General features: G+C 42.7%; 1 protein-coding gene across 1 annotated transcript in view; it reads right to left on the bottom strand.

Moving 5' to 3' along the window:
* The window catches only part of LOC128667062 (protein mab-21-like 3), an 89,862-nt gene that overhangs the window by 22,929 nt on the left and 39,935 nt on the right, over positions 1-26,998 (bottom strand). Inside the window, exon 5 of the mRNA XM_053721946.1 lies at positions 9,564-9,792. Within this exon, the coding sequence (XP_053577921.1) occupies positions 9,564-9,792 (229 nt within the window). The remainder of the gene's footprint in view (positions 1-9,563; positions 9,793-26,998) is intronic.

Below are 26,998 nucleotides of genomic sequence, written 5' to 3'. Positions count from 1 at the left end.
GTAAATGCAATTGCTTAAAGGGACATTAAACCCACATTTTTTCTTTCATAATTCAGACAGAAAATATAATTTTAAACAACATTCCATTTTACTTCTATTATCTAATTTGCTTCATTCTTTAGATATGCTTTGTTAAAGAAATAGCAATGCGCACGGGAGAGCCAATCACAGGAGGCATCTATGTGCAGCCACCAATCAGAAGCTACTGAGCCTATCTAGATATGCTTTTCAGGAAAGAATATCAAGAGAATGAAGCAAATTAGATAATAGAAGTAAATTAGAAAGTTGTTTAAAATGGTATTCTCTATCTGAATCATGAAAGAAAAAATTTGGGTTTAATGTTCCTTTAACCCCTTAATGACCACAGCACTTTTCCATTTTCTGTCCGTTTGGGACCAAGGCTATTTTTACATTTCTGCAGTGTTTGTGTTTAGCTGTAATTTCCCTCTTACTCATTTACTGTACCCACACATATTATATACCGTTTTTCTCGCCACTAAATGGACTTTCTAAAGATACCATTATTTTCATCATATCTTATAATTTACTATAAAAAAAATTATAAAATATGAGGAAAAAATGGAAAAAAACACACTTTTTCTAACTTTGACCCCCAAAATCTGTTACACATCTACAACCACCAAAAAACACCCATGCTAAATAGTTTCTAAATTTTGTCCTGAGTTTAGAAATACCCAATGTTTACATGTGCTTTGCTTTTTTTGCAAGTTATAGGGCCATAAATACAAGTAGCACTTTGCTATTTCCAAACCACTTTTTTTCAAAATTAGCGCTAGTTACATTGGGACACTGATATCTTTCAGGAATCCCTGAATATCCCTTGACATGCATATATTTTTTTTTAGAAGACATCCCAAAGTATTGATCTAGGCCAATTTTGGTATATTTCATGCCACCATTTCACCGCCAAATGCTAACAAATAAAAATAAAGCGTTAAATTTTTCACAATTTTAGGTTTCTCACTGAAATTATTTACAAACAGCTTGTGCAATTATGGCGTAAATGGTTGTAAAAGCTTCTCTGGGATCCCCTTTGTTCAGAAATAGCAGACATATATGGCTTTGGCTTTGCTTTTTGGTAATTAGAAGGCAGCTAAATGCCCTTGCGCACCACACGTGTATAATGCCCAGCATTGAAGGGGTTAATTAGGGAGCTTGTAGGGAGCTTGCAGGGTTAATTTTAGCTTTAGTGTAGGTATCAACCTCCCACATGACACATCACACCCCCTGATCCCTCCCAAACAGCTCTCTTCCCTCCCCCACCCCACAATTGTCCCCGCCATCTTAAGTACTGGCAGTAAGTCTGCCAGTACTAAAATAAGAGTTTTTTTGGGATTTAAAAAAAAAAAAAAAAAAAGATAATTCTGCTCTGTAGGATCCCCCCTTAGCCCCCAACCTCCCTGATCCCCCCCAAACAGCTCTCTAACCCCCCTCTCTGCCTTATTATGCGCCATATTGGGTACTGGCAGCTGTCTGCCAGTACCCAGTTTGAAATCAAATATGTTTTTTATTATATTTTATTATTTTAAAAATTATATTTTCTGTAGTGTAGCTGCCCCCCCTCAACCCCCAACCTCCCACCCTCCCAGATCGTTAAATTACAAGTTATTTTCTAATGTTCCCACCCTCTCTCCCACCGTGTAACACTTAACATTTGTTCCATAGTGTAGGGTTCCCACCCGCCCGCGCGCGCACCCGCTCCCGTGCACGCGCGCGCACCCACTCACGTGCACGCGCGAGCACCCGCGCACGCGCGCGCGCACTCGATCTCGCACCCTTCCCCACCGATGGCCGTCCACCCGCCTCCCTGGGTAAGCTCCCACCCACCAACGAACATGGCCATTGATGGCCGATGCAGAGAGGGCCACAGGGTGGCTCTCTCTTCATCGGTGGGCTAAAAAATGTTATAGCAGGATGCCTCAATATCGAGGCATCACTGCTATAACATGAAAGCAGTTGGAAGTGATCAGGATCGCTTCCACTGCTTTCAAAGACCAACGACGTACGGGGTACGTCCTTGGTCATTAACTGCATTTTTTTGCAGGACGTACCCCATACGTCGTTGGTCGTTAAGGGGTTAAGCACAATTAAAGCTAACGCCCGTCAGGTTAGCGCATCCTCAGAGCTCTGGTTAATTGTTTTGCAAAACAAAAAAGTGTCACAAACACATAAAAAAATACATTAGAAAGTACAGATACACTAATAATAACACCATCTATTAAAAGATATTTAACAAAAAAGTTATAAGGGCTCAAATATATGAGGTCTCAGGTGTTAGAGAAAAAAACAGGCATATATACATATAAACACATAAACACATACATGTATATACATATATATATATAGTGTTTGGAACCATTTGCAGTCAAGTAGATAAAATCATGAAAATGCATATTTATACAATATTGATATTTAATAAAGTGTTATACACTGTATTTACTGTAAATATTTCACATTCCAATTTTCGTCACATAGCAGAATATATGTATATGTATTTTTAAACAGGTATTCCCATATATATATATACTCTTTTTCTTTATCTGTATATATCTATACCTATATATAATCATGTGTGTGTGTATATTATGACCCTGGGGAAGTCTCCCTATGGGTGATGGGGGAAACCAGACGTGGACTCCTTGCCCAGTGTGCTTAGAGGAATGTGGCTGCACCTCACTGACGAGGCCCATAGAAGGCCGAAACGATCGTCTGGGGTTGTCATGTTCCTTGTTCAGAGGAGAATTGCCTGGTATTTCGGGGCTGGACTGACCTTACTTGGCGGGATCAGACTGATATACTTCAGGAAAGTTTTCTTCTGTGAAAAGCACACTGGTCTAAAAGAGGCTGCTTCCGGGTGGTAAATCGCCATAGAACAAGCCACTGAGCTGTTGTTCGTTCCTGGTAGAGCGCTTCTCTCTTTGTATGCAAATTATTATGACCCTGGGGAAGTCTCCCTATGGGTGATGGGGGAAACCAGACGTGGACTCCTTGCCCAGTGTGCTTAGAGGAATGTGGCTGCACCTCACTGACGAGGCCCATAGAAGGCCGAAACGATCGTCTGGGGTTGTCATGTTCCTTGTTCAGAGGAGAATTGCCTGGTATTTCGGGGCTGGACTGACCTTACTTGGCGGGATCAGACTGATATACTTCAGGAAAGTTTTCTTCTGTGAAAAGCACACTGGTCTAAAAGAGGCTGCTTCCGGGTGGTAAATCGCCATAGAACAAGCCACTGAGCTGTTGTTCGTTCCTGGTAGAGCGCTTCTCTCTTTGTATGCAAATTATTATGACCCTGGGGAAGTCTCCCTATGGGTGATGGGGGAAACCAGACGTGGACTCCTTGCCCAGTGTGCTTAGAGGAATGTGGCTGCACCTCACTGACGAGGCCCATAGAAGGCCGAAACGATCGTCTGGGGTTGTCATGTTCCTTGTTCAGAGGAGAATTGCCTGGTATTTCGGGGCTGGACTGACCTTACTTGGCGGGATCAGACTGATATACTTCAGGAAAGTTTTCTTCTGTGAAAAGCACACTGGTCTAAAAGAGGCTGCTTCCGGGTGGTAAATCGCCATAGAACAAGCCACTGAGCTGTTGTTCGTTCCTGGTAGAGCGCTTCTCTCTTTGTATGCAAATTATTATGACCCTGGGGAAGTCTCCCTATGGGTGATGGGGGAAACCAGACGTGGACTCCTTGCCCAGTGTGCTTAGAGGAATGTGGCTGCACCTCACTGACGAGGCCCATAGAAGGCCGAAACGATCGTCTGGGGTTGTCATGTTCCTTGTTCAGAGGAGAATTGCCTGGTATTTCGGGGCTGGACTGACCTTACTTGGCGGGATCAGACTGATATACTTCAGGAAAGTTTTCTTCTGTGAAAAGCACACTGGTCTAAAAGAGGCTGCTTCCGGGTGGTAAATCGCCATAGAACAAGCCACTGAGCTGTTGTTCGTTCCTGGTAGAGCGCTTCTCTCTTTGTATGCAAATTATTATGACCCTGGGGAAGTCTCCCTATGGGTGATGGGGGAAACCAGACGTGGACTCCTTGCCCAGTGTGCTTAGAGGAATGTGGCTGCACCTCACTGACGAGGCCCATAGAAGGCCGAAACGATCGTCTGGGGTTGTCATGTTCCTTGTTCAGAGGAGAATTGCCTGGTATTTCGGGGCTGGACTGACCTTACTTGGCGGGATCAGACTGATATACTTCAGGAAAGTTTTCTTCTGTGAAAAGCACACTGGTCTAAAAGAGGCTGCTTCCGGGTGGTAAATCGCCATAGAACAAGCCACTGAGCTGTTGTTCGTTCCTGGTAGAGCGCTTCTCTCTTTGTATGCAAATTATTATGACCCTGGGGAAGTCTCCCTATGGGTGATGGGGGAAACCAGACGTGGACTCCTTGCCCAGTGTGCTTAGAGGAATGTGGCTGCACCTCACTGACGAGGCCCATAGAAGGCCGAAACGATCGTCTGGGGTTGTCATGTTCCTTGTTCAGAGGAGAATTGCCTGGTATTTCGGGGCTGGACTGACCTTACTTGGCGGGATCAGACTGATATACTTCAGGAAAGTTTTCTTCTGTGAAAAGCACACTGGTCTAAAAGAGGCTGCTTCCGGGTGGTAAATCGCCATAGAACAAGCCACTGAGCTGTTGTTCGTTCCTGGTAGAGCGCTTCTCTCTTTGTATGCAAATTATTATGACCCTGGGGAAGTCTCCCTATGGGTGATGGGGGAAACCAGACGTGGACTCCTTGCCCAGTGTGCTTAGAGGAATGTGGCTGCACCTCACTGACGAGGCCCATAGAAGGCCGAAACGATCGTCTGGGGTTGTCATGTTCCTTGTTCAGAGGAGAATTGCCTGGTATTTCGGGGCTGGACTGACCTTACTTGGCGGGATCAGACTGATATACTTCAGGAAAGTTTTCTTCTGTGAAAAGCACACTGGTCTAAAAGAGGCTGCTTCCGGGTGGTAAATCGCCATAGAACAAGCCACTGAGCTGTTGTTCGTTCCTGGTAGAGCGCTTCTCTCTTTGTATGCAATATATATATATATATATATATATATATATATATAAATATATAATATATATATATATATATGAGGATCTAAGTTCCCTTTGAGCAGAGAACAGAAATGCTTCAGTAAACACTGCTGCTGCTGGTGGGAGGAACTGGTGCACAGTCTGGTTAGAGGGAAAGTGAAATCCTCTGGTAATGGGCAGTAACACTTCCTACAATACACTAACTGCAAGCTTGTCAGCGGTCCTGCTGTGTGATCGCCCCACATGGTGTGGAACACATGGTGCTTACATTTCTGTGTGGCTTGCTCTGAGGTTATTTAGTTCCCCTCAGCAGAAATACGATTATTGCACCTTAAGTGAGTGAGACTCTGTGACAGAAGAGGAGTCTGGAATTGCTGTCAGACACAGAGGTCTCAGCCTGCCCTGGAAAGGAAGGAGAGGGGAAGAAAGGAGGGTGTGAGAAACTGAAGCTTAGCTGGCTATGCACCATGTGAATTAAAATCAAAGTATGGACACCATAGGTCTTGACATTAAACATGTGTTCATGCGAGTACAGTTTAGTTATTTTAAAGTTGTTTTAAAAAAGGTTCATTGTTTCACCAAAGAAAAAATGTGCTCATCAAGCAGGGAAGAGTCATGTCCTTCCAACTTCCTGTTTTCTCTCTGATTGGAATTCCTTTTAGTTCTTCCAGAGATAGCTGAGAGGAGGTTTGCTAAGTAAATCCATATGTAGACACAAAGGAACATAGTCCTTGCAATTAAAAGTGTTTGTGAAACATCTTGAAGTAGGATAAGCCCAATGACTTTATTTTATACACCAACAGTCGGATAGATTACAAGTCGCGCACTGATTGCAGCACGTGCACAATATGTTTTTTCTATGGGCTCCCTCGAGCATCTTCAGCCTCGCTAGCCTCACTAGTCCTTATATTATTAAATAGTAAAAAGGACTGATGAGTCTAGCGAGGCTGAAGATGCTCGAGGGAGCCCAAAGAAAAAACATATTATGCACGTGCTGCAGTCAGCACGCAACTTGTAATCTCTGCGAGTATATAGTATGTGCAGTCTGTTTATCTATGTTAGTGTCTGTATGTCTATCAATTTATGGTCAGCAGGCCAGGTTCTCTGCAGAATGCTGACCTGTGCAAGATAATGTATTTGCTGCAGATTCAACCTTTCCAGTTTCATCCCCTCATGCCTCCTGTTTCCTCTGCCAGTGTTGTCCAAAAATATAGCAGCACTCACCACTTATACAAAAACTTCCATCTTTATTGAGACATCAAAGGAAAAAGACAAGGTTTTGGGCCTCTAGTCCTTAGTCATGTCAGGCCCTGGGAGCCACCGCACTAAACCTCCTGTTGGCTCAGCCGGGACTCTGTGAAGGAGAAACAGGTTAGTGCTGCTCTCCAGTATACTTTGGTAAGTATTTTAGGGGCCGAATTATTATTGTACGAGCGGATATATTGAGGATCATGTCCTCTGCACATCGATAAATGCAGACAGCATACTCTCTCGGCATTTATCATTGCACCAGCCGTTCTTGTGAACTGCTGGTGCAATACCGCCCCCTGCAGATTCGTGGCAAATCGGCCGCTAGCAGGGGGTGTCAATCAACCCGATCGTATTCTATCAAGTTAATTTCTGTCGATTTCTGTCCGCCTCCTCAGAGCAGACAGACAGGTTATGGAGCAGCAGTCTTTAGACCGCTGCTTCATAACTTGTGTTTCCAGCAAGCCTGAAGGCTCCCCAGAAACACGGAGCTTCAAGCTCCATTCGGAGCTTGATAATTCGGCCCCTTAGTAGACTATACAGGTGGACTTTTTTAGCTGTAGCAGTTGAACATGGACATTCGTTTTATAAAAACAAATCTAGAAGTTCCACAAATGGTCGGTACTCATTTAGTTTAAAACTAGAGAAATACTGAACAGAACAGGTGTCAAATAATCGAAATACAAAGTATTTTGAATATTTGGAACGAAAGATTCGGCCGAACCGAAAGTTTTACCTGTTCACGTATAATTTTGACTTTAGTGTTCCTTTAATATATATATAGGCAAATACCAGTTTCTTTTTCCTTCCTCTCTTATGTTTGAATATCAGTTAAAACAGCATTAACCTAACCTCTAGTCCCTTGTCATTTGCTCCATAGATAATAAGCAAGTGAAGATGGCTTAGATACAGAACTAAGGGCTGTTTTTAGGGACTGGTGAACCAGGCAGCTGCCCAAGGGTGCCAGGGGCCCTTAGGGTTGCTATGAGAAAGAGGAGAGCAGATAAGGGGCTGTACAAATAGTTAATTGTATTATTTTTTCTCTGGCGCACATTATTGTAGATTGCAACAGAGTTGCAGCCATTGCTTTTCCAGGCAGCGTCTTTCCTCAAGCAACCTCTTCACTATTTCCCTGCACAAGTGCCGTCAATTAGGGTTGTGCATTCTTATTCGGACAAATGACTATTCGCCTGAACATTGGTTACTTCTTCATTCAGAACAGAACTGAATGACTCAACAGCAGCCTGCATGAATGAAAAGGATAGAAAACTACATTTGTTTATATATAAACCTACACAGCGCTATACTATTAAAAGACATAGCCATTTGGATCCTTCATTAAGATTCAAATGTGGAAGTAGGCGGACGCTCATGGCATTCGGCTCTTTTCACAACCGAATTTATTCTTAGTGAACAAACTAAGGTCTGGATTTGCACAGATCTTAGTGTGTTGAACTTTACCATTGCAGTAACAATAACCAGCCACTTGTAATCTAGCTCAATATATTTTGCAATCCACTTCTCTAGGATCAAATATTTTAATAAAATTACTAGATATGTGCATGAACAAAAAATGTATTTCATCTGAAAGAGTTGTTTCAGATTTTCTAAACATTCAGTTCAGCTGAATTTCATCAATGTGGGCATTAATTTCAGATGAATTTTGGATGAATATTTTTTACAGTTATTTCCAATAGGAACAGCAAATATAGACAACTAATATTAACAACAATCTAGCACTGTAAGATTGGAACAATTAAAAGAACCTTTCAATGTTAGCAGAACATACAACTCTATGGGGCCCATTTATCAAGCTCAGTATGGATCTTGTGGGACCGTGTTTCTGGCGAGTCTTCAGACTCACCAGAAACAGCAGTTATGAAGCAGCAGTCAAAAGACACCTCCCTGCGAGTCTGCAGGGGGTGGCGTTGCACCAGCAGCTTTTGTGAGCTGCTAGTGCAATGCTGACTAAGGAGAGCGTATTGCTCTCCGCATTCAGCGAGGTCTGGCGGACCTGATCCGTACTGTCGGATCAGGTCTGCCAGACCTTTGTTAAATAGGGGCCTGAGGGTCAATTTATTAAAGTTTGGCGTATCATGTCCGCAAGACATCGCTGAATGCGGACAGCATACGCTGTCCATATTCAGCATTGCACAAGCAGTTCTAATGAACTGCTTGTGCAATACCGTCCTCTGCAGATTCGTGGCCGCTAGCAGGGGGTGTCAATCCCCTGCTTTTTCAGAGGTGGCATATGAGTTAAGGAGCAGCGGTCTATAAACCGCTGCTTCTTAACTCCTGTTTCCGGCGAGCTTGAAGGCTCGCACGGAAACAGGGTGAATTGGCACAATTTGGTCAATAATAAATTGACCCCTATGACTGAATTTGAGTCAATGACTAGCTCACACATGCAAGTCACACAACTGCACATTCCAATAGGTTTAGTCAAAGTTATTAAAAATGTCTGCGCCTCCTCTCCCAACTCCCTATGCTAGATTAAGAGGCCTATGTATCAAAGTGATCCGCAAGACCTCGCTGAATGCGGAGAGCAATACGCTCTCCATATTCAACATTGCACCAGCAGCTCACAAGAGCTGCTGGTGCAACACCACCCCCTGCAGACTCGCGGCCAATCTGCCACCAGCAGGGAGGTGTCAATCAACCCGATCATACTCGATCGGGTTGAATTGTGGCGATTCCTGTTCGCCTGCTCAGAGCAGGCAGACAGGGTTATGGAGCAGCGGTCTTTGTGACCGCTGCTTCATAACTGCTGTTTCTGGTGAGTCTGAAGACTCGCCAGAAACACAGGCCCACAAGATCCATACGGAGCTTGATAAATGGGCCTCTAAGCCTTGAATAGAAAAGCCTGAATGACTAAAATCCAACATTTAGTGCCTGATCAGCTGCCCTTAACAACAGTAATTAGTAATACTATGGCAGGATTGGGCAGGGGACTTTAGACACATGAATGGTCAGACCTTCTGTACATCATTAGATGCAAAGGAGCTGATTGGCCAAACACTATAATTCCTTCCTCCCATTACTGCACTTGTTTGGGACCAAACATCACAAACGAATGAACAAATCAAATTAGTCAAGCAATCATTCAGTCTTCGTCCATTTTGTCCAATAATGTATTTGGGTGTTTAAGTCACAGACAACTTGGCAAATCAGCAAAATGTGGACCAATCTGAATTTTTCAGAATACCATATGCTTATCTCTAAAAAACAAAGCAAAAAAAAAGCAACCCTCTTCAAATGTACAATACTCACTTCCATTTGTTCGTATTAACCACATCTATTCCCAAGACCTTCAAAGTTCTCACTGTGGAGTCTGATGGCCACATGACCCGCGGCCACTTCTGCAACCATTGACTAAAATGATTGAAGATAATAGGAATTAAATCCACGTCAACCTCTTGTCCCAACTTTTTTAAGGTGAGTGTGACCACTTGACAGTTTGGTTTTAACTGACAAGCTTCTACGTTGCTTGGGGCCTTATCTAAAATAAAAAAGAAATATTTATTAATATTAAAGACTATGGTCCTTTGAATAACAGTTATTATAATTATATTGTTTATAATGTGAATCAGCATTCCACAGGTCGATAGAGGAGTAGAATACATTTTAGAAGATATTAGAGAGCACCACCTAGTGTTATAATTTTTATATTTGATATTTATAATTTTAACAACTATGTTATAATATACGGACAATGGCCTCTAGTTATGAAGCCGTCTACTTTCCTGCATTCGCCGGCCCAATACGCTCGCCTAAGATCGCCTACCATCGCTGCCGCGGACCTGAATACGTTCGCCAAAGTTATCAAGAAAGCTGTCAAGAAGCCGCGCACCAAGTACGGAGTGATGAGCAGTGGACTGTTGTTAACTGACAGTCATAGATCTCGCTGCTCATCGGCTTCTTGGCAGCTTTCTTGCTAGCCTGTCACTAAGCACCCACACTATACTGTTTTACCCCCTAAACCACTGCTCCCGGAGCCCCCCGCACCTAAATAAACTTATTACCCCCTAAACTGCCGCTCCCGGACCCCGCCGCAACTATAATAAAGTTATTACCCCCTAAACCGCCACTCCTGGACCCCTCCGCAACTCTAATAAATGTATTAACCCCTAAACCGCCGCTCCCGGACCCCGCCGCCACCTACATTATACCTATTAACCCCTAATATGCCGCCCCTATACCGCCGCCACCTATATTAAAGTTATTAACCCCTATCCTGCGGATCCCGCCGCAACTAAATAAATTGTTTAACACCTAAACCGCCGCACCCGGAGCCCACCGCCTCCTACATTACATTTATTAACCCCTATCCTTCCCCCCACTACACCGCAGCCACCAACATTAAACTCATTAACCCCTAAACCGCTGCTCCCAGACCCCGCCACAACTAAATTAAATGTTTAACACCTAAACCGCCGCTCCCAGACCTCGCCGCCACCTATATTAAACTTATTAACCCCTATCCTGCCCCCTATACCGCCGCCACATATATTAAACTTATTAACCCCTAAACCTAAGTCTAACACTAACACCCCTCTAACTATAATATTATTTTAATAAATCTAAATAAAACTTACTATTATTAACTAAATTATTCCTATTTAAAAATAAATACTTACCTGTAAAATAAACCCTAAGGCCTAGATTTGGAGTTTGGCGGTAAAAGGGCTGTTAACGCTCCGCGGGCTTTTTTCTGGCCGCACCATAAAATTAACTCTGGTATCGAGAGTTCAAACAAATGCTGCGTTAGGCTCCAAAAAAGGAGCGTAGAGCATTTTTACCGCAAATGCAACTCTCGATACCAGAGTTGCTTACGGACGCGGCCGGCCTCAAAAACGTGCTCGTGCACGATTCTCCCATAGGAAACAATGGGGCTGTTTGAGCTGGAAAAAAACCTAACACCTGCAAAAAAGCAGCGTTCAGCTCCTAACGCAGCCCCATTGTTTCCTATGGGGAAACACTTCCTACGTCTGCACCTAACACCCTAACATGTACCCCGAGTCTAAACACCCCTACCCTTACACTTATTAACCCCTAATCTGCCGCCCCCGCTATCGCTGACCCCTGCATATTTTTTTTAACCCCTAATCTGCCGCTCCGTAAACCGCCGCTACTTACATTATCCCTATGTACCCCTAATCTGCTGTCCTAACATCGCCGACCCCTATATTATATTTAGTAACCCCTAATCTGCCCCCCACAACGTCGCCGACACCTGCCTACACTTATTAACCCCTAATCTGCCGAGCGGACCTGAGCGCTACTATAATAAAGTTATTAACCCCTAATCCGCATCACTAACCCTATCATAAATAGTATTAACCCCTAATCTGCCCTCCCTAACATCGCCGACACCTACCTACACTTATTAACTCCTAATCTGACGACCGGAGCTCACCGCTATTCTAATAAATGTATTAACCCCTAAAGCTAATTCTAACCCTAACCCTAACACCCCCCTAAGTTAAATATAATTTTATTCTAACGAAATAAATTAACTCTTATTAAATAAATGATTCCTATTTAAAGCTAAATACTTACCTGTAAAATAAATCCTAATATAGCTACAATATAAATTATAATTACATTGTAGCTATTTTAGGATTAATATTTATTTTACAGGCAACTTTGTAATTATTTTAACCAGGTACAATAGCTATTAAATAGTTAAGAACTATTTAATAGTTACCTAGTTAAAATAATAACAAATTTACCTGTAAAATAAATCCTAACCTAAGATATAATTAAACCTAACACTACACTATCAATAAAAAAATTAAATAAACTACCTTCAATTACCTACAATTAACCTAACACTACACTATCAATAAATTAATTAAACACAATTCCTACAAATAAATACAATTAAATAAACTAGCTAAAGTACCAAAAATAAAAAAGAACTAAGTTACAAAAAATAAAAAAATATTTACAAACATAAGAAAAATATTACAACAATTTTAAACTAATTACACCTACTCTAAGCCCCCTAATAAAATAACAAAGCCCCCCAAAATAAAAAATTCCCTACCCTATTCTAAATTAAAAAAGTTACAAGCTCTTTTACCTTACCAGCCCTGAACAGGGCCCTTTGCGGGGCATGCCCCAAGAAGTTCAGCTCTTTTGCCTGTAAAAGAATAAATACAATACCCCCCCCCAACATTACAACCCACCACCCACATACCCCTAATCTAACCCAAACCCCCCTTAAATAAACCTTACACTAAGCCCCTGAAGATCTTCCTACCTTGTCTTCACCATCCAGGTATCACCGATCCGTCCTGGCTCCAACATCTTCATCCAACCCAAGCGGGGGTTGGCGATCCATAATCCGGTGCTGAAGAGGTCCAGAAGAGGCTCCAAAGTCTTCCTCCTATCCGGCAAGAAGAGGACATCCGGACCGGCAAACATCTTCTCCAAGCGGCATCTTCGATCTTCTTCCATCCGGAGCGAAGCGGCAGGATCCTGAAGACCTCCAGCGCGGAACATCCATCCGGACCGACGACTGAACGACGAATGACTGTTCCTTTAAGGGACGTCATCCAAGATGGCGTCCCTCGAATTCCGATTGGCTGATAGGATTCTATCAGCCAATCGGAATTAAGGTAGGAATTTTCTGATTGGCTGATGGAATCAGCCAATCAGAATCAAGTTCAATCCGATTGGCTGATCCAATCAGCCAATCAGATTGAGCTTGCATTCTATTGGCTGTTCCGATCAGCCAATAGAATGCGAGCTCAATCTGATTGGCTGATTGGATCGGCCAATCGGATTGAACTAGATTCTGATTGGCTGATTCCATCAGCCAATCAGAAAATTCCTACCTTAATTCCGATTGGCTGATAGAATCCTATCAGCCAATCGGAATTCGAGGGACGCCATCTTGGATGACGTCCCTTAAAGGAACAGTCATTCGTCGTTCAGTCGTCGGTCCGGATGGATGTTCCGCGCTGGAGGTCTTCAGGATCCTGCCGCTTCGCTCCGGATGGAAGAAGATCGAAGATGCCGCTTGGAGAAGATGTTTGCCGGTCCGGATGTCCTCTTCTTGCCGGATAGGAGGAAGACTTTGGAGCCTCTTCTGGACCTCTTCAGCACCGGATTATGGATCGCCAACCCCCGCTTGGGTTGGATGAAGATGTTGGAGCCAGGACGGATCGGTGATACCTGGATGGTGAAGACAAGGTAGGAAGATCTTCAGGGGCTTAGTGTTAGGTTTATTTAAGGGGGGTTTGGGTTAGATTAGGGGTATGTGGGTGGTGGGTTGTAATGTTGGGGGGGGGGGGTATTGTATTTATTCTTTTACAGGCAAAAGAGCTGAACTTCTTGGGGCATGCCCCGCAAAGGGCCCTGTTCAGGGCTGGTAAGGTAAAAGAGCTTGTAACTTTTTTAATTTAGAATAGGGTAGGGAATTTTTTATTTTGGGGGGCTTTGTTATTTTATTAGGGGGCTTAGAGTAGGTGTAATTAGTTTAAAATTGTTGTAATATTTTTCTTATGTTTGTAAATATTTTTTTATTTTTTGTAACTTAGTTCTTTTTTATTTTTGGTACTTTAGCTAGTTTATTTAATTGTATTTATTTGTAGGAATTGTGTTTAATTAATTTATTGATAGTGTAGTGTTAGGTTAATTGTAGGTAATTGTAGGTAGTTTATTTAATTTTTTTATTGATAGTGTAGTGTTAGGTTTAATTATATCTTAGGTTAGGATTTATTTTACAGGTAAATTTGTTATTATTTTAACTAGGTAACTATTAAATAGTTCTTAACTATTTAATAGCTATTGTACCTGGTTAAAATAATTACAAAGTTGCCTGTAAAATAAATATTAATCCTAAAATAGCTACAATGTAATTATAATTTATATTGTAGCTATATTAGGATTTATTTTACAGGTAAGTATTTAGCTTTAAATAGGAATAATTTATTTAATAAGAGTTAATTAATTTCGTTAGATGTAAATTATATTTAAGTTAGGGGGGTGTTAGTGTTAGGGTTAGACTTAGCTTTAGGGGTTAATACATTTATTAGAATAGCGGTGAGCTCCGATCGGAAGATTAGGGGTTAATAATTGAAGGTAGGTGTCGGCGATGTTAGGGAGGGCAGATTAGGGGTTAATACTATTTATGATAGGGTTAGTGAGGCGGATTAGGGGTTAATAACTTTATTATAGTAGCGCTCAGGTCCGCTCGGCAGATTAGGAGTTAATAAGTGTAGGTAGGTGGCGGCGATGTTGTGGGGGGCAGATTAGGGGTTAATAAATATAATATAGGGGTCGGCGATGTTAGGGCAGCAGATTAGGGGTACATAGGGATAACGTAGGTGGCGGCGATTTGCGGTCGGAAGATTAGGGGTTAATTATTTTAAGTAGCTGGCGGCGACGTTGTGGGGGGCAGGTTAGGGGTTAATAAATGTAATACAGGGGTCGGCGGGGTTAGGGGCAGCAGATTAGGGGTACATAAGTATAACGTAGGTGGCGGTCGGCAGATTAGGGGTTAAAAATTTTAATCGAGTGGCGGCGATGTGGGGGGAGCTCGGTTTAGGGGTACATAGGTAGTTTATGGGTGTTAGTGTACTTTAGGGTACAGTAGTTAAGAGCTTTATGAACCGGCGTTAGCCAGAAAGCTCTTAACTCCTGCTATTTTCAGGCGGCTGGAGTTTTGTCGTTAGAGCTCTAACGCTCACTTCAGAAACGACTCTAAATACCGGCGTTAGAAAGATCCCATTGAAAAGATAGGCTACGCAAATGGCGTAGGGGGATCTGCGGTATGGAAAAGTCGCGGCTGAAAAGTGAGCGTTAGACCCTTTAATCACTGACTCCAAATACCAGCGGGCGCCCAAAACCAGCGTTAGGAGCCTCTAACGCTGGTTTTCACGGCTACCGCCGAACTCCAAATCTAGGCCTAAGATAGCTACAATATAATTAATAATTATATTGTAGCTATTTTAGGATTTATTTTTATTTTACAGGCAACTTTGTATTTATTTTAACCAGGTACAATAGTTATTAAATAGTTATTAACAATTTAATAACTACTAGCTAAAATACTTATAAAATTACCTGTAAAATAAATCCTAACCTAAGTTACAATTAAACCTAACACTACACTATCATTAAAATAATTACATAAATTAACTACAATTACCTAAAATTAAATTCAATTAAATAAACTAAACTATAGTAAAAAAAAAACCCACTAAATTACAGAAAAGAAAAAAAATACAAGACGTTTAAACTAATTACACCTAATCTAAGCCCCCTAATAAAATAATAAAGCCCCCCAAAATAAAAAAAATGCCCTACCCTATACAAAATTACAAAAGGGCTTAAAAGGGCTTTTTGCGGGGGCATTGCCCCAAAGTAATCAGCTCTTTTACCTGTAAAAAAAAAATACAACCCCCCCAACATTAAAACCCACCACCCACATACCCCTACTCTAACCCACCCAAAACCCCCTTAAAAAAAACTAACACTAACCCCCTGAAGATCTCCCTACCTTGAGTCGTCTTCACTCAGCCGAGCCGAATTCTTCATCCAAGCGGGGCAAGAAGAGGTCCTCCATCCGGCCGAAGTCTTCATCCAAGCGAGGCAAGAAGAGGTCCTCCATCCGGTAGAAGTCTTCATCCAAGCGGGGCAGAAGAGGTCCTTCATCCGGTAGAAGTCTTCATCCAAGCGATGTCTTCAATCTTCATCCAACTGCGGCTCCATCTTCCAGACCTCCGACGCGGAACATCCTGCTGGCCCGACGGACTAAAGACGAATGAAGGTTCTTTTAAGGGATGTGTAGATAGTGAAAGAAGAAGAGAAGAAGGCGCCACAATAGTGCTCTATCAATGAGGATAAAACAATCACGCGCAAGATAAATGCACACTTACAGGATCCAGAGCACTTGAGAAGTGCCACAGGTACGATCTGAACTATTTCAGCTGTTCAGCAAGCTGTCCTTTCTTGTGAGCTGCAACGCCAAACCCGCTGTTCTCTTCAGAGGTAGCTAGTCAACAAAAGGTGCATTAAAGTTGAGCACAAGAGAACAGCGGGTTTGGCGTTGCAGCTCACACAAAAGGACAGCTTGCTGAACAGCTGAAATAGTTCAGATTGTACCTGTGGCACTTCTCAAGTGCTCTGGATCCTGTAAGTGTGCATTTATCTTGCGCGTGATTGTTTAATCCTCATTGATAGAGCACTATTGTGGCGCCTTCTTCTCTTCTTCTTTCACTATCTACAGATCCCTGCTTGTTTGTCTAACAACATTTGAAGAAGTTTTGCTGCCACTTTTCTTTTCTACTTACGATCATTAAGGACTTATTTCCTTGATACACTCTATTTGGGGGACCAAGTTTGTGGTTTGAATTTACCTAATTATTGCTTTGCATACGAACATTTTATTGCACTGTACTATCTATGATTATTATATTTCACTGTATTTATGTGTTTAAATAACTAGGCACACCAATAGTGAGTTTTATTTTTTGTGGTATATCACTATTATATATTATATCATTTTTTATTTATCACATTTTATCACCCACAATGGAATATCTTTATCTATGTGTTTATAGGCGCCTTTAACATACACAATAACATTTTATTTTCCTTTAAGGGACGTCATCCAAGATGTCGTCCCTCGAATTCCGATTGGCTGATAGGATTCTATCAGCCAATCGGAATTAAGGTAGGAAAAATCCGATTGGCTGATTCAATCAGCCAATCGGATTGACCTTGCATTCTATTGGCTGTTCCGATCAGCCAATAGAATGCGAGGTCAATACGATTGGCTGATTGAATCAGCCAATCTGATTTTTCCTACCTTAATTCCGATTGGCTGATAGAATCCTATCAGCCAATCGGAATTCGAGGAATGCCATCTTGGATGATGTCCCTTAAAGGAACCTTCATTCGTCTTTAGTCCGTCGGGCCAGCAGGATGTTCCGCGTCGGAGGTCTGGAAGATGGAGCCGCGGTTGGATGAAGATTGAAGACACCGCTTGGATGAAGACTTCTACCGGATGGAGGACCTCTTCTGCCCCGCTTGGATGAAGACTTCTACCGGATGGAGGACCTCTTCTGCCCCGCTTGGATGAAGACTTCTACCGGATGGAGGACATCTTCTTGCCCCGCTTGGATGAAGACTTCGGCCGGATGGAGGACCTCTTCTTGCCCCGCTTGGATGAAGAATTCGGCTCGGCTGAGCGAAGACGACTCAAGGTAGGGAGATCTTCAGGGGGTTAGTGTTAGGTTTTTTTAAGGGGGGTTTGGGTGGGTTAGAGTAGGGGTATGTGGGTGGTGGGTTTTAATGTTGGGGGGGTTGTATTTTTTTTACAGGTAAAAGAGCTGATTACTTTGGGGCAATGCCCCGCAAAAAGCCCTTTTAAGGGCTGGTAAAAGAGTTGGTTACTTTGTAATTTAGAATAGGGTAGGGCATTTTATTTTTATTTTGGGGGGTTTTATTATTTTATTAGGGGGCTTAGATTAGGTGTAATTAGTTTAAACGTCTTGCATTTTTTTTTCTGTAATTTAGTGGGGGTTTTTTTGTACTATAGTTTAGTTTATTTAATTGAATTTAATTTTAGGTAATTGTAGTTAATTTATGTAATTATTTTAATGATAGTGTAGTGTTAGGTTTAATTGTAACTTAGGTTAGGATTTATTTTACATGTAATTTTGTAAGTATTTTAGCTAGGTAGTTATTAAATAGTTAATAACTATTTAATAACTATTGTACCTGGTTAAAATAAATACAAAGTTGCCTTTAAAATAAAAATAAATCCTAAAATAGCTACAATATAATTATTAATTATATTGTAGCTATCTTAGGGTTTATTTTACAGGTAAGTATTTATTTTTAAATAGGAATAATTTAGTTCATAATAGTAAGTTTTAGTTAGATTTATTAAAATAATATTAAAGTTAGGGGGGTGTTAGTGTTAGACTTAGGTTTAGGGGTTAATAAGTTTAATATATGTGGTGGCGGCGGTATAGGGGGGCATGATAGGGGTTAATAAGTTTAATATAGGTGGCGGCGGGGTCCGGGAGCGGCGGTTTAGAGGTTAATATATTTATTATAGTTGTGGCGGGGTCTGGGAGCGGCGGTTTAGGGGTTAGTAAGTTTATTTAGTAGCGGCGGGGTCCGGGAGCGGCGGTTTAGGGGTTAATAAGTATAAAGTAGATGGTGGCGGTGTAGGGGGGGCAGATTAGGGGTGTTTAGACTTGGGGTACATGTTAGGGTGTTAGGTGCAGACACTTCCCATAGGAATCAATGGGATATCGGGCAGCAGCGAACATGAGCTCTCGCTGCTGTCAGACTAACATTGATTCCTATGGGATCTGCCGCCTCCAGGGCGGCGGATTGAAAACCAGGTACACTGGCCCGGAATAGTGGCGAGCGTACCTGGTTGTTCTTTGATAACTACCAAAAGTAGTCAGATTGTGCCGAACTTGCGTTCGGAACATCTGTAGTGACGTAACTATCGATCTGTGTTGGACTGAGTCCGGCGGATCATAGGTTACATTACTAAATTCTACTTTTGCCGGGCTGTAGGGCTTGATAATACGCTGCGGAATTCCAGCGTATTTGCAGTTGACGGCTTGATAACTAGAGGCCAATGTATCAATAGCTATCTACAACCAAAAAGATAAAATTTAGGATTAAAAAGACAGCTCTATATAAAAATAGTCTAATATTGGAACCCCAAAAATATAAAAAGTGTGTAATATTGGAACCCCAAAAATATAACCATAAAACAATTTTATTTGTGCATTGTAGAGTATACATATTATACAAAAATATATAAACAGGTATTTGTAAATCACAATTATGTAATCACAATTTTTAAACATAAAAATGTGATATTTCTTTAAACTAATATCACCTATTGGTGTTAGTCTGATCAGGCAAGTGCTGCTGTCTTTTTATCTCTGTGTTTTTAGGATTGTTTTTTTTTAAAGAACTATCACATGTTTGTGATTTACAAATACCTGTTTATATTTTTTGTATAATATGTATACTGTACAAATGCACAAATAAAATTGTTTAAGGAGTAGAATACATACAACATGAACAACAAAATAGAAGGCAATACAATAAAAAAATACAGAGCCTTAAATGAGATAGCACATATTTTAGGCTGTAGTGGCATAGGGGAGAAAGGTGAGTGGGAAATTTTAGTGCAATATAAGTTATGAGGGGGCAATTGCAATGATATAGAGTGAAAGTAGCTATGGGGGAGGTTTCATACTTTAACGAGATCTAACACTTGGTCTTACTTATGTGCTACTGATGAATTTGTGAGATAGACTATCCAAGATATTGAAAATTAAGGCATATATACCACTATTCAGCCAAGGATGTTAATACGTAACATAAGAAGTACAGTAATGGTAAATAGTATGAAAACCATCCGCAGTGCACAGTGTATTGTATTCACTATATAGGACCTATAAATATAAAGATGCTTATAGATAGCAAGTATAACAAAGAAGTAGAAAGCTATTGCACACATTGTAATTTCTAGGGATTATATTGATAGAGGCTCGCTATAGCAAAATTGGGATGGTTTTCCCAGTTGCAGTATAACCACGCCACATTCTGAGTAAAACTGCAGGAGCACGTAACAATAACTTTTTAACGGCATATAGCAAACACTGAACGTGAAGTCCGCCTAAAGGAGACAGGAGGAGATTATTGCATTTACAACTATTTGTGAAATGAGACATATATCCGGCTATTAATATCAAGAGGCTACTCTTAGCCTTATATCTACTAACTCTAAGAACAATGGTAATGAACTAGGACGATATATGGCTACTCCTGGGAATGGTACTGTATCGTAAAATATAATTATATTATTTGGCATTGTATATTGTGATTCTGATATTTGTTCAGGCAAGTCTATAATACAGAGACTTTAAAAGGGATGCATCTAGCCTATAAATTTGACTTATATCAGTTGATGGGTGGGATTTACCTATGTTCTTAGGAAGACTTCTATCAAGCCCTATCTTGTATAGAAGGTGGGTCTTACTATACAAGAAATACCTGCAAAGTGTTGAATAGAAAGGCACCACTAGAAAAAAATAGTGATTGAGCAAATGTGTTATACACATAGAAAAATTGGTTACTGAAGCAATAGTACATAACTATTAATGGTGTGGATTTTGGCATTCTTTACCATGTTAATACCCAAGAATGTAGTACATGTAAGTTGCCAAAGTGTGCAGGGTGTTAAAGCTGGCTGCAATAGGGGAGTCTGATGCACTACAACATATCTCAATACTAGAAATACCTCCCTATATATATATATATATATATATATATATATATATATATATATATATATATATATATACAGTATATATGTGTGTTTGTGTGTATCTCTCTCTCCCCACACTATATGTGAATTAGGATGATTTGAGCCTCTCACACTTCCTGTCCTTTGTTCTTACTAGCTTCTACACTATATGTGAGTGCATGTGTTTGTGCTGCAGCCTCTCATTTTGTGTCATTGTGCAACCTGCTAATTTTATCGTACATTTAAGATATCTCTATGGGCTCATATATGTGCTACTTGGGCGTATCATAGTGAGTGCCTCACTAATCTCTGACCTCACCGCACGGTGGCCTATGAGTGGACTATCACCTGACAGGCGCATGTGAGAGGGCACAGCATATAATAGTAACAGCCTCACATCCTTAATACAATAAAATAACTCCAAGTGGAATCAGTAACATACAGATAACAAACAGGCTTGATATAAAAATTTAACATTACTATATGTAAACTTTTAGTAAATAGCAGGGAGAAGAATATAACCTTAGACCAACACAGCAACCTAAAAAATTAGTGTATATTAGAAGGAGTCATAGATCTCTAAAAGATGAGAGCAGACAAGGGGAGCTGTAGCATCCTCAATGAATAGCCTCCACAATGAATAGCCTCCACAATTATATATAAGTAATATTGCAATACAAGAAACCATTTGTTCCAATAGAGAAGCGTTTTAGAAGGAAGGCTTGTGGTAGTGATATCTGCGATTACATTTAGTGGAGTCTCTTAGTAAGCTCTAAAAGAGCATTAATCTTTATGTAGGAGAGGTTCCCCTACATCTATATAGAGGGAAAATAAATCTCTGTAAATACCAAGAACATAGATAACAAACGTAAGACAATTATAGATAGCATAACTGTAAGTCAAAATGCATTTCTAACAGAAATATGTAAGCTAAGAGTACCGAGTTAAATTTAAAACTTTTTGTTGTCATGCTATTGGACTCTCAGGTTAGTGAAGAGCATATCTGTGGGACTAGCTAACTGCAAGATAAACCCTAAATAGCTGCTAAATAAAGTATAGTGAGCTTGAACATTCAGCAAGTCGTCCGGGTTATAGTTACTATTGGATAGTGTCCGCCATACCTGTTTGGGAACAGTTAAGATCAAGATAAACATATTTTAACTTCTAACAGTAGTTTAAAAAGTGTGAGCATTCAACAAGTCCTTCCGGATATAATTACTAATAAGTAATGTCTGTTACAACCGTTTGGCACAGTTTCTGGTGGTCCTCAACCAATTCCCAATTTCAAGTCCGGCATGGTGTACAAAATATGTCAAACCTGCATGTTCTCAGCACACATGGACCATCCCATTCCTGCTGACCAGAGCACAATAATCACATAGCTTCTCGAGGTTCCAGTTGACATGTATAGAAGTCTCATGTTTCTCAGTTAGCTCCACTGAGTATTCTGCAACGTGTAGGGAGCTAGTTTGGGTCTCAATGCTGCACCAAGTGCTCCGCGCCTTCACACCTTGGTATCCAGAGCGGGCGTAAGGGAGTGCTGAGATTAGGCTCCATGCCGGGGAGCTGGCCGCATATCCCCAGCGAGAAGCCAAAGGTGAGACACATGTTTCTATGGAGGAGCTGCCATCGGATGTAAGAGGAGTCGGCTGTAGGTCTGCAGCTGACTGCAATGTCTCGAGAAGTCTCCTTCTATCTGTCAAACCGAGCTCAGAGTCCCCAGTGCTGCTGTGTCTTAGTAATTCTGTGGATTTTATTGTACTCTCGACCTAGTCTACACAGACCACGATCTGCAGAGTGGTTGGCAGGCAGGGAAGGAGCCCTTTTCCACTGAAGGTTCATCCACCTCAGTTACCCTATCAGAAAACCACCAAACTACTCCATGTAGTATAGAGGGTCTTGGGTTTAATAGCTGAAATAAAAGTTGTATATTTATAGATAAGACATGTATATTCATTTTTAAAGTCAGGAGCTGCACCTAAACACGTCCAGCCACTCCAACAGTTGGCTCCGCCCCCTGCTGTTATTTATGTAATGCACTAAGACATTCCTTATAGGCCATTGCAATGTCCTTAGGTTTCTGGAAGTCAGTGAAAAAAAAATAGATTTGGAGGCTGATGCAGCAGTCACTCTGGAGGGTTAAGGGGGAGCTGCTTTGTAAAAATGTTCTTCCCTGACACTGGAACCCGATTTTGAAGCTGCAATGGATAAGCCAGTTTGTGTAGAACCCAAGGACCTGAGGATTAAAGTGTTAGCATGGTAAAAGCTATGGATTTGCAAAGTAACTGACTTTTAAGATATGCCCCGTATATGCTGGAGCATAGGAGGAGGGGCGTTTGACCAGAGGGGAGGAGATAGGCCCCTGGGAGGGTTTTGAGGAGTGGTTACGGTGGGGGGTAGAAAAGGGCAGGAGCGTGAGGTTGGTGCCATTCCAAAAAATAAAAAGTTAGTGTTATAGTGGATGCCTGTGAGTCTCAGTTTTATCTTCTTTGTCATGGAGATTGAGAAGATCCTGGGGAAACTCAGGGAAGATGCCGGTGATAAGGGGTCGGCCTGGCTGCAGGAGCAGCTATCCATATTCCTTGGGGACAAAGCAGGGAGCTCAAAGGAGCCTTCTTCAGTGGTGAGGTCCCGTCCCACGCGGCGCTGTCGCCCGCTGGATCGGTTTAGCCCTGAGCAGAGTCAGGGAGGAATGCGCAGAAGAAGAAGTCCGAGCAGTGACTCCAGAAGGCTGTCCCACCATACTTTCACGCCATCCGGTGTGTCGCAGGAGGTGCGCCCTGTAGGTGGAATGACAGCGGATCACCAATCGTTGGTTGTCATGGACATCCATGGGGCATCGATGGATGCTCCAGGTGAGGACTTACTGGACCAGTCGCATGGCCCGGTTGGGCCTGAGATAGTAGTGGGCTCTGGGGAGGACGGTGCTGGTGGAGCAGTAGAAACTGCAAATGTGGCTAGGCAGGTGGCATTCTTGGACAGGGGTTCGGATAGGGGTAGTGGAAGCTTGGTGGTTAGGCAGCCTGTAACCGTGTTCAGGGAGAGGTCAGCGGTGGTGAACCCCGCTGTGTCTACTGGGGTTAGAGTGGGTTTTCATGGGGAAGATGTTATGCCCCCTTCCCCCAATTATAGAGCTTCAGGTAGTGGTGTTGGGACTCTTTCTGCTGGGATTGTACGGTTTGTTCTGGGGGTCAATCTGTTGCTGGTGATAGGGGGTTGATGGGCCTTTCTGCAGCTGATGAGGTGTTGGATAATTATAATAACCATGTTCTCTCAACTTCAGGTGTAGCTTTGGGCTCTAGAAGCTCAGCTGTGGAACCGCTGGAGGTTTGGGGACCTGCAGACGGAGGTGAAGAGGATTCCTTCTGCCTGGATGAATCATGGACAGAGTCTATTTCCTTTGGACCCCGATGACGGCTCGGCTGGGTGAGTCAGTGATGTCTGCGGTAAGGTCACTTGGTACCGCTCCAGTAAGCTGGAAAAAACTATGGGTGGGATACTATCGAGGGTAAAGGCCAAGCCTGGAAGAAGGGTAGGAGTTTCAGCAAAAGTGTCCTTTTTAGCCAGTAGTTCTACGGCTGGCAGGTCAGGTTCAGTTGTGCGTGCAAAAGGCAGAGGGATGTAGGATGGAAGTCTCCGTAGAGGCAGGGGTGGTTTTAAGAACAGAGAGTGGAGGGGAGATACCACCTCTAGCAGGGGAGTGCCTAGTGTTAAGCGATACAGGGATGTTGGTGGTGACACTAGGGCAGTACATACTGGGCATAGAGGCCAAGACGGCCGTCAGGAGTTCATGGAGGCTAATCATCAGAATTGTGTTTCACAGGTGCCGCAAGTTTGTACACGGTCTCTGGACAGGGACTCATCTGTTGTGGGGACAGCTCATGGACTGCTGCCTAAGAGGGGAGAACAGGCTACTACCGCTGTGGCAGGTGAGACATGTCGGAGGTCACACACTGTGGGGGTTTTGAGTGCTGTGTGTGGGGGGGTGCCTGGCGGCAGTGTGCTTACTGTTTATTTGTTGGAAGGGTTGAGGGAGTTGTTATGTAAAGTTGAGTCCTTGATGGTATCTGCCCCTCCCCAGTCGCTGCCGGCTAAGGCATGGGCACCTTTAATGACTGGTGTTCTGATGGTTGGGTCTGGTGGTATCCATGGTGGCATACAGCAAATGGCTCCTGCTGGGCCTGGAGGGGCACCAGGCCCAGGCATTTCGGGGGGTCCCCACTGTAGCACGGGGTCAACCCCAAATTACGGGTTGCCGATACTGCTAAATCACAGTCTTGACTGTGTTCTATAGGTCCATTGGGCATGCACCTTAGTAAGGAGACTAGGGATAAGATTTGGAAACGGGAGTATATTGAGTTGTTTTCCTTGCTTCTGTTGGAGGAAGGACGAGCGTAAAAAGCGATATAGAAAGTTTCCTAGAACATTTACGAACTGGTTCCAGGCTTTTGTGATTTATGCTATTGTCATGTCTGACAAATTTTCTGAGCAATGGGCCCTCTGTTTTGTTATCTGGACGAGATAGCCGCGGTTCAGCATACATATGTGGGTATGGCGTGGTGGACGTATGACGAGCATTTTTGTCAGCGTCTCACGGTTAAGCCTGTCATGAAGTGGGATGACCGTGATATGGGTCTATGGTTTAAGGTTATGACTCCTTTAAGGGCGGCACAGCCCTTTCGAGCAACGGCCGGCAGACCGTCAGCAACAACAAGTTCGCCTGCATGCTTTGCATTTAATGAGGGTCAGTGCAAGTGGGGTTCCTCCTGCAAGTTTAGCCACGAGTGCTCCTGCTGTGGGGGTTCACATGCCTTCAAAAAAGAAAGGGCAGCTGGTAAGCCCCGATGGGCCTAAGGAAGGGGGTGTCCCCAATCAGGGTGGAAACGATGGAGAGCTGGTTAGGTTGCTATGCCACTGAGAGGGATTGTAGGGAGAGGGACACCATGCTGTTGCATGGATTTTCTTTTGACTTTGTTATTACTTCTGTGGGGAGGTCTGAGGTTTTATCAAGTAGCTGGAGATTTTGGTGTACCGATTGCTATGAAAAAATCTGAGGGCCCAGTCACGGTACCTAATTTTTTTAGGTATAACTATTGATTCGGATTTGATGGAATGTAGACTTCCCAGCAGCAAGATTGCGGACATGCTGCAGGATTTGCAATACTTCTTATCGGCTAACAAAGTTAAATTGGTAGAAATGCAGTCTTTTCTGGGAAAATTGAATTTTGCTTACCGGATTATTCCTTTGGGGAGAGTTTTTTTACCGCCCGCTTTCTCTGGCTACAGCAGGGATTCGTCGGCCTCATCATTTCATACGACTTACTGCACTGCTTAAGAAGGATCTGCGGGTATGGTTTGTTTTCCTTGCGCACTTTAATGGATCTGCTTTCATCCAGGCTCCGAGAGTCTCCAATGAGGAACTAGGTCTCGTAACGGATGCAGATGGTAGTAAGGGTTTTGGGGCTATTCTGGGTAATAAGTGGTGTGCGTCTGAATGGCCCTCTGAGTGGAGATTGATGGTGGCCCTGTTTATGTGGGAGGATGTAATCAGGGACAGGTCTATCCTCTTTTCAACTGATAATATGGGCGTGGTGGCCGCCATTAACAGCTTGCGTTCCTCTTCACCACCGGTGATTAGGATGTTGAAAGTTTTTGTGCTGCAGTGTATGCGGTTGAATGTCCTCTGTGCGTGCTACACATATACCGAGGGTGCAAACGTAGTTGCTGATGCTCTTTCTCGTTAGCAGTGGCAGCATTTTCGAGAGCTGGCGCCTCAGGCAGACATAGAGGGGAAGGATTCCCGGAATCCCTGTGGGACCTTGGAACAGGGGACTTGCCAATTTTGTAAGTGCATCCTTGGCTCCTAGTACGTGGTCTGCTTACTCGAAGTTGTGGGCCGATTGGGAGGAGCGGTTGATAAACAGTGGGTTAGTGGATAGCGATGGGGAGTGTCAAAGAGATCTGTTGGAGTGGATTTGGAGTTGGAAGTTGGAGAGACTTTCATTTTCTGCTGTGGATAAGAGGTTGTCGGTCCTTGCATTCCGGTTCCGGTTGCTGCAGGTGACTGACATTACAAAATTGTTTTGCATATGGCAGGTGGTAAAAGGGCTTAAAAGAGGGAGTTGCCTGTTGACTTTCGTCACCTGATTTCTTTTGCATTATTGGTCAGGCTCTGTGAGGCATTGAAGGATGTATGCTCCTCGGGCTATGAGGTGATACTGTTTCAGACGGCTTTTTCGTTGGCCTTCTTTGGGGCTTTCCAGATATCTGAGTTAATTAGTGCCAATCAATGGGTTCATGGTGGTTTGGGTGCTGAAGATGTGGTGGTGACGGACTCGCATCCTCTTGCGTAGGTCCAAGACAGATCAATTGGGTACAGGTAAATCAGTGGTTTTGTTTCCCA

This window comes from Bombina bombina, chromosome 7 (genome assembly GCF_027579735.1).
Source record: "Bombina bombina isolate aBomBom1 chromosome 7, aBomBom1.pri, whole genome shotgun sequence".
NCBI lineage: Eukaryota > Metazoa > Chordata > Amphibia > Anura > Bombinatoridae > Bombina > Bombina bombina.
This window is presented reverse-complemented; position numbering and strand designations above follow the sequence as displayed.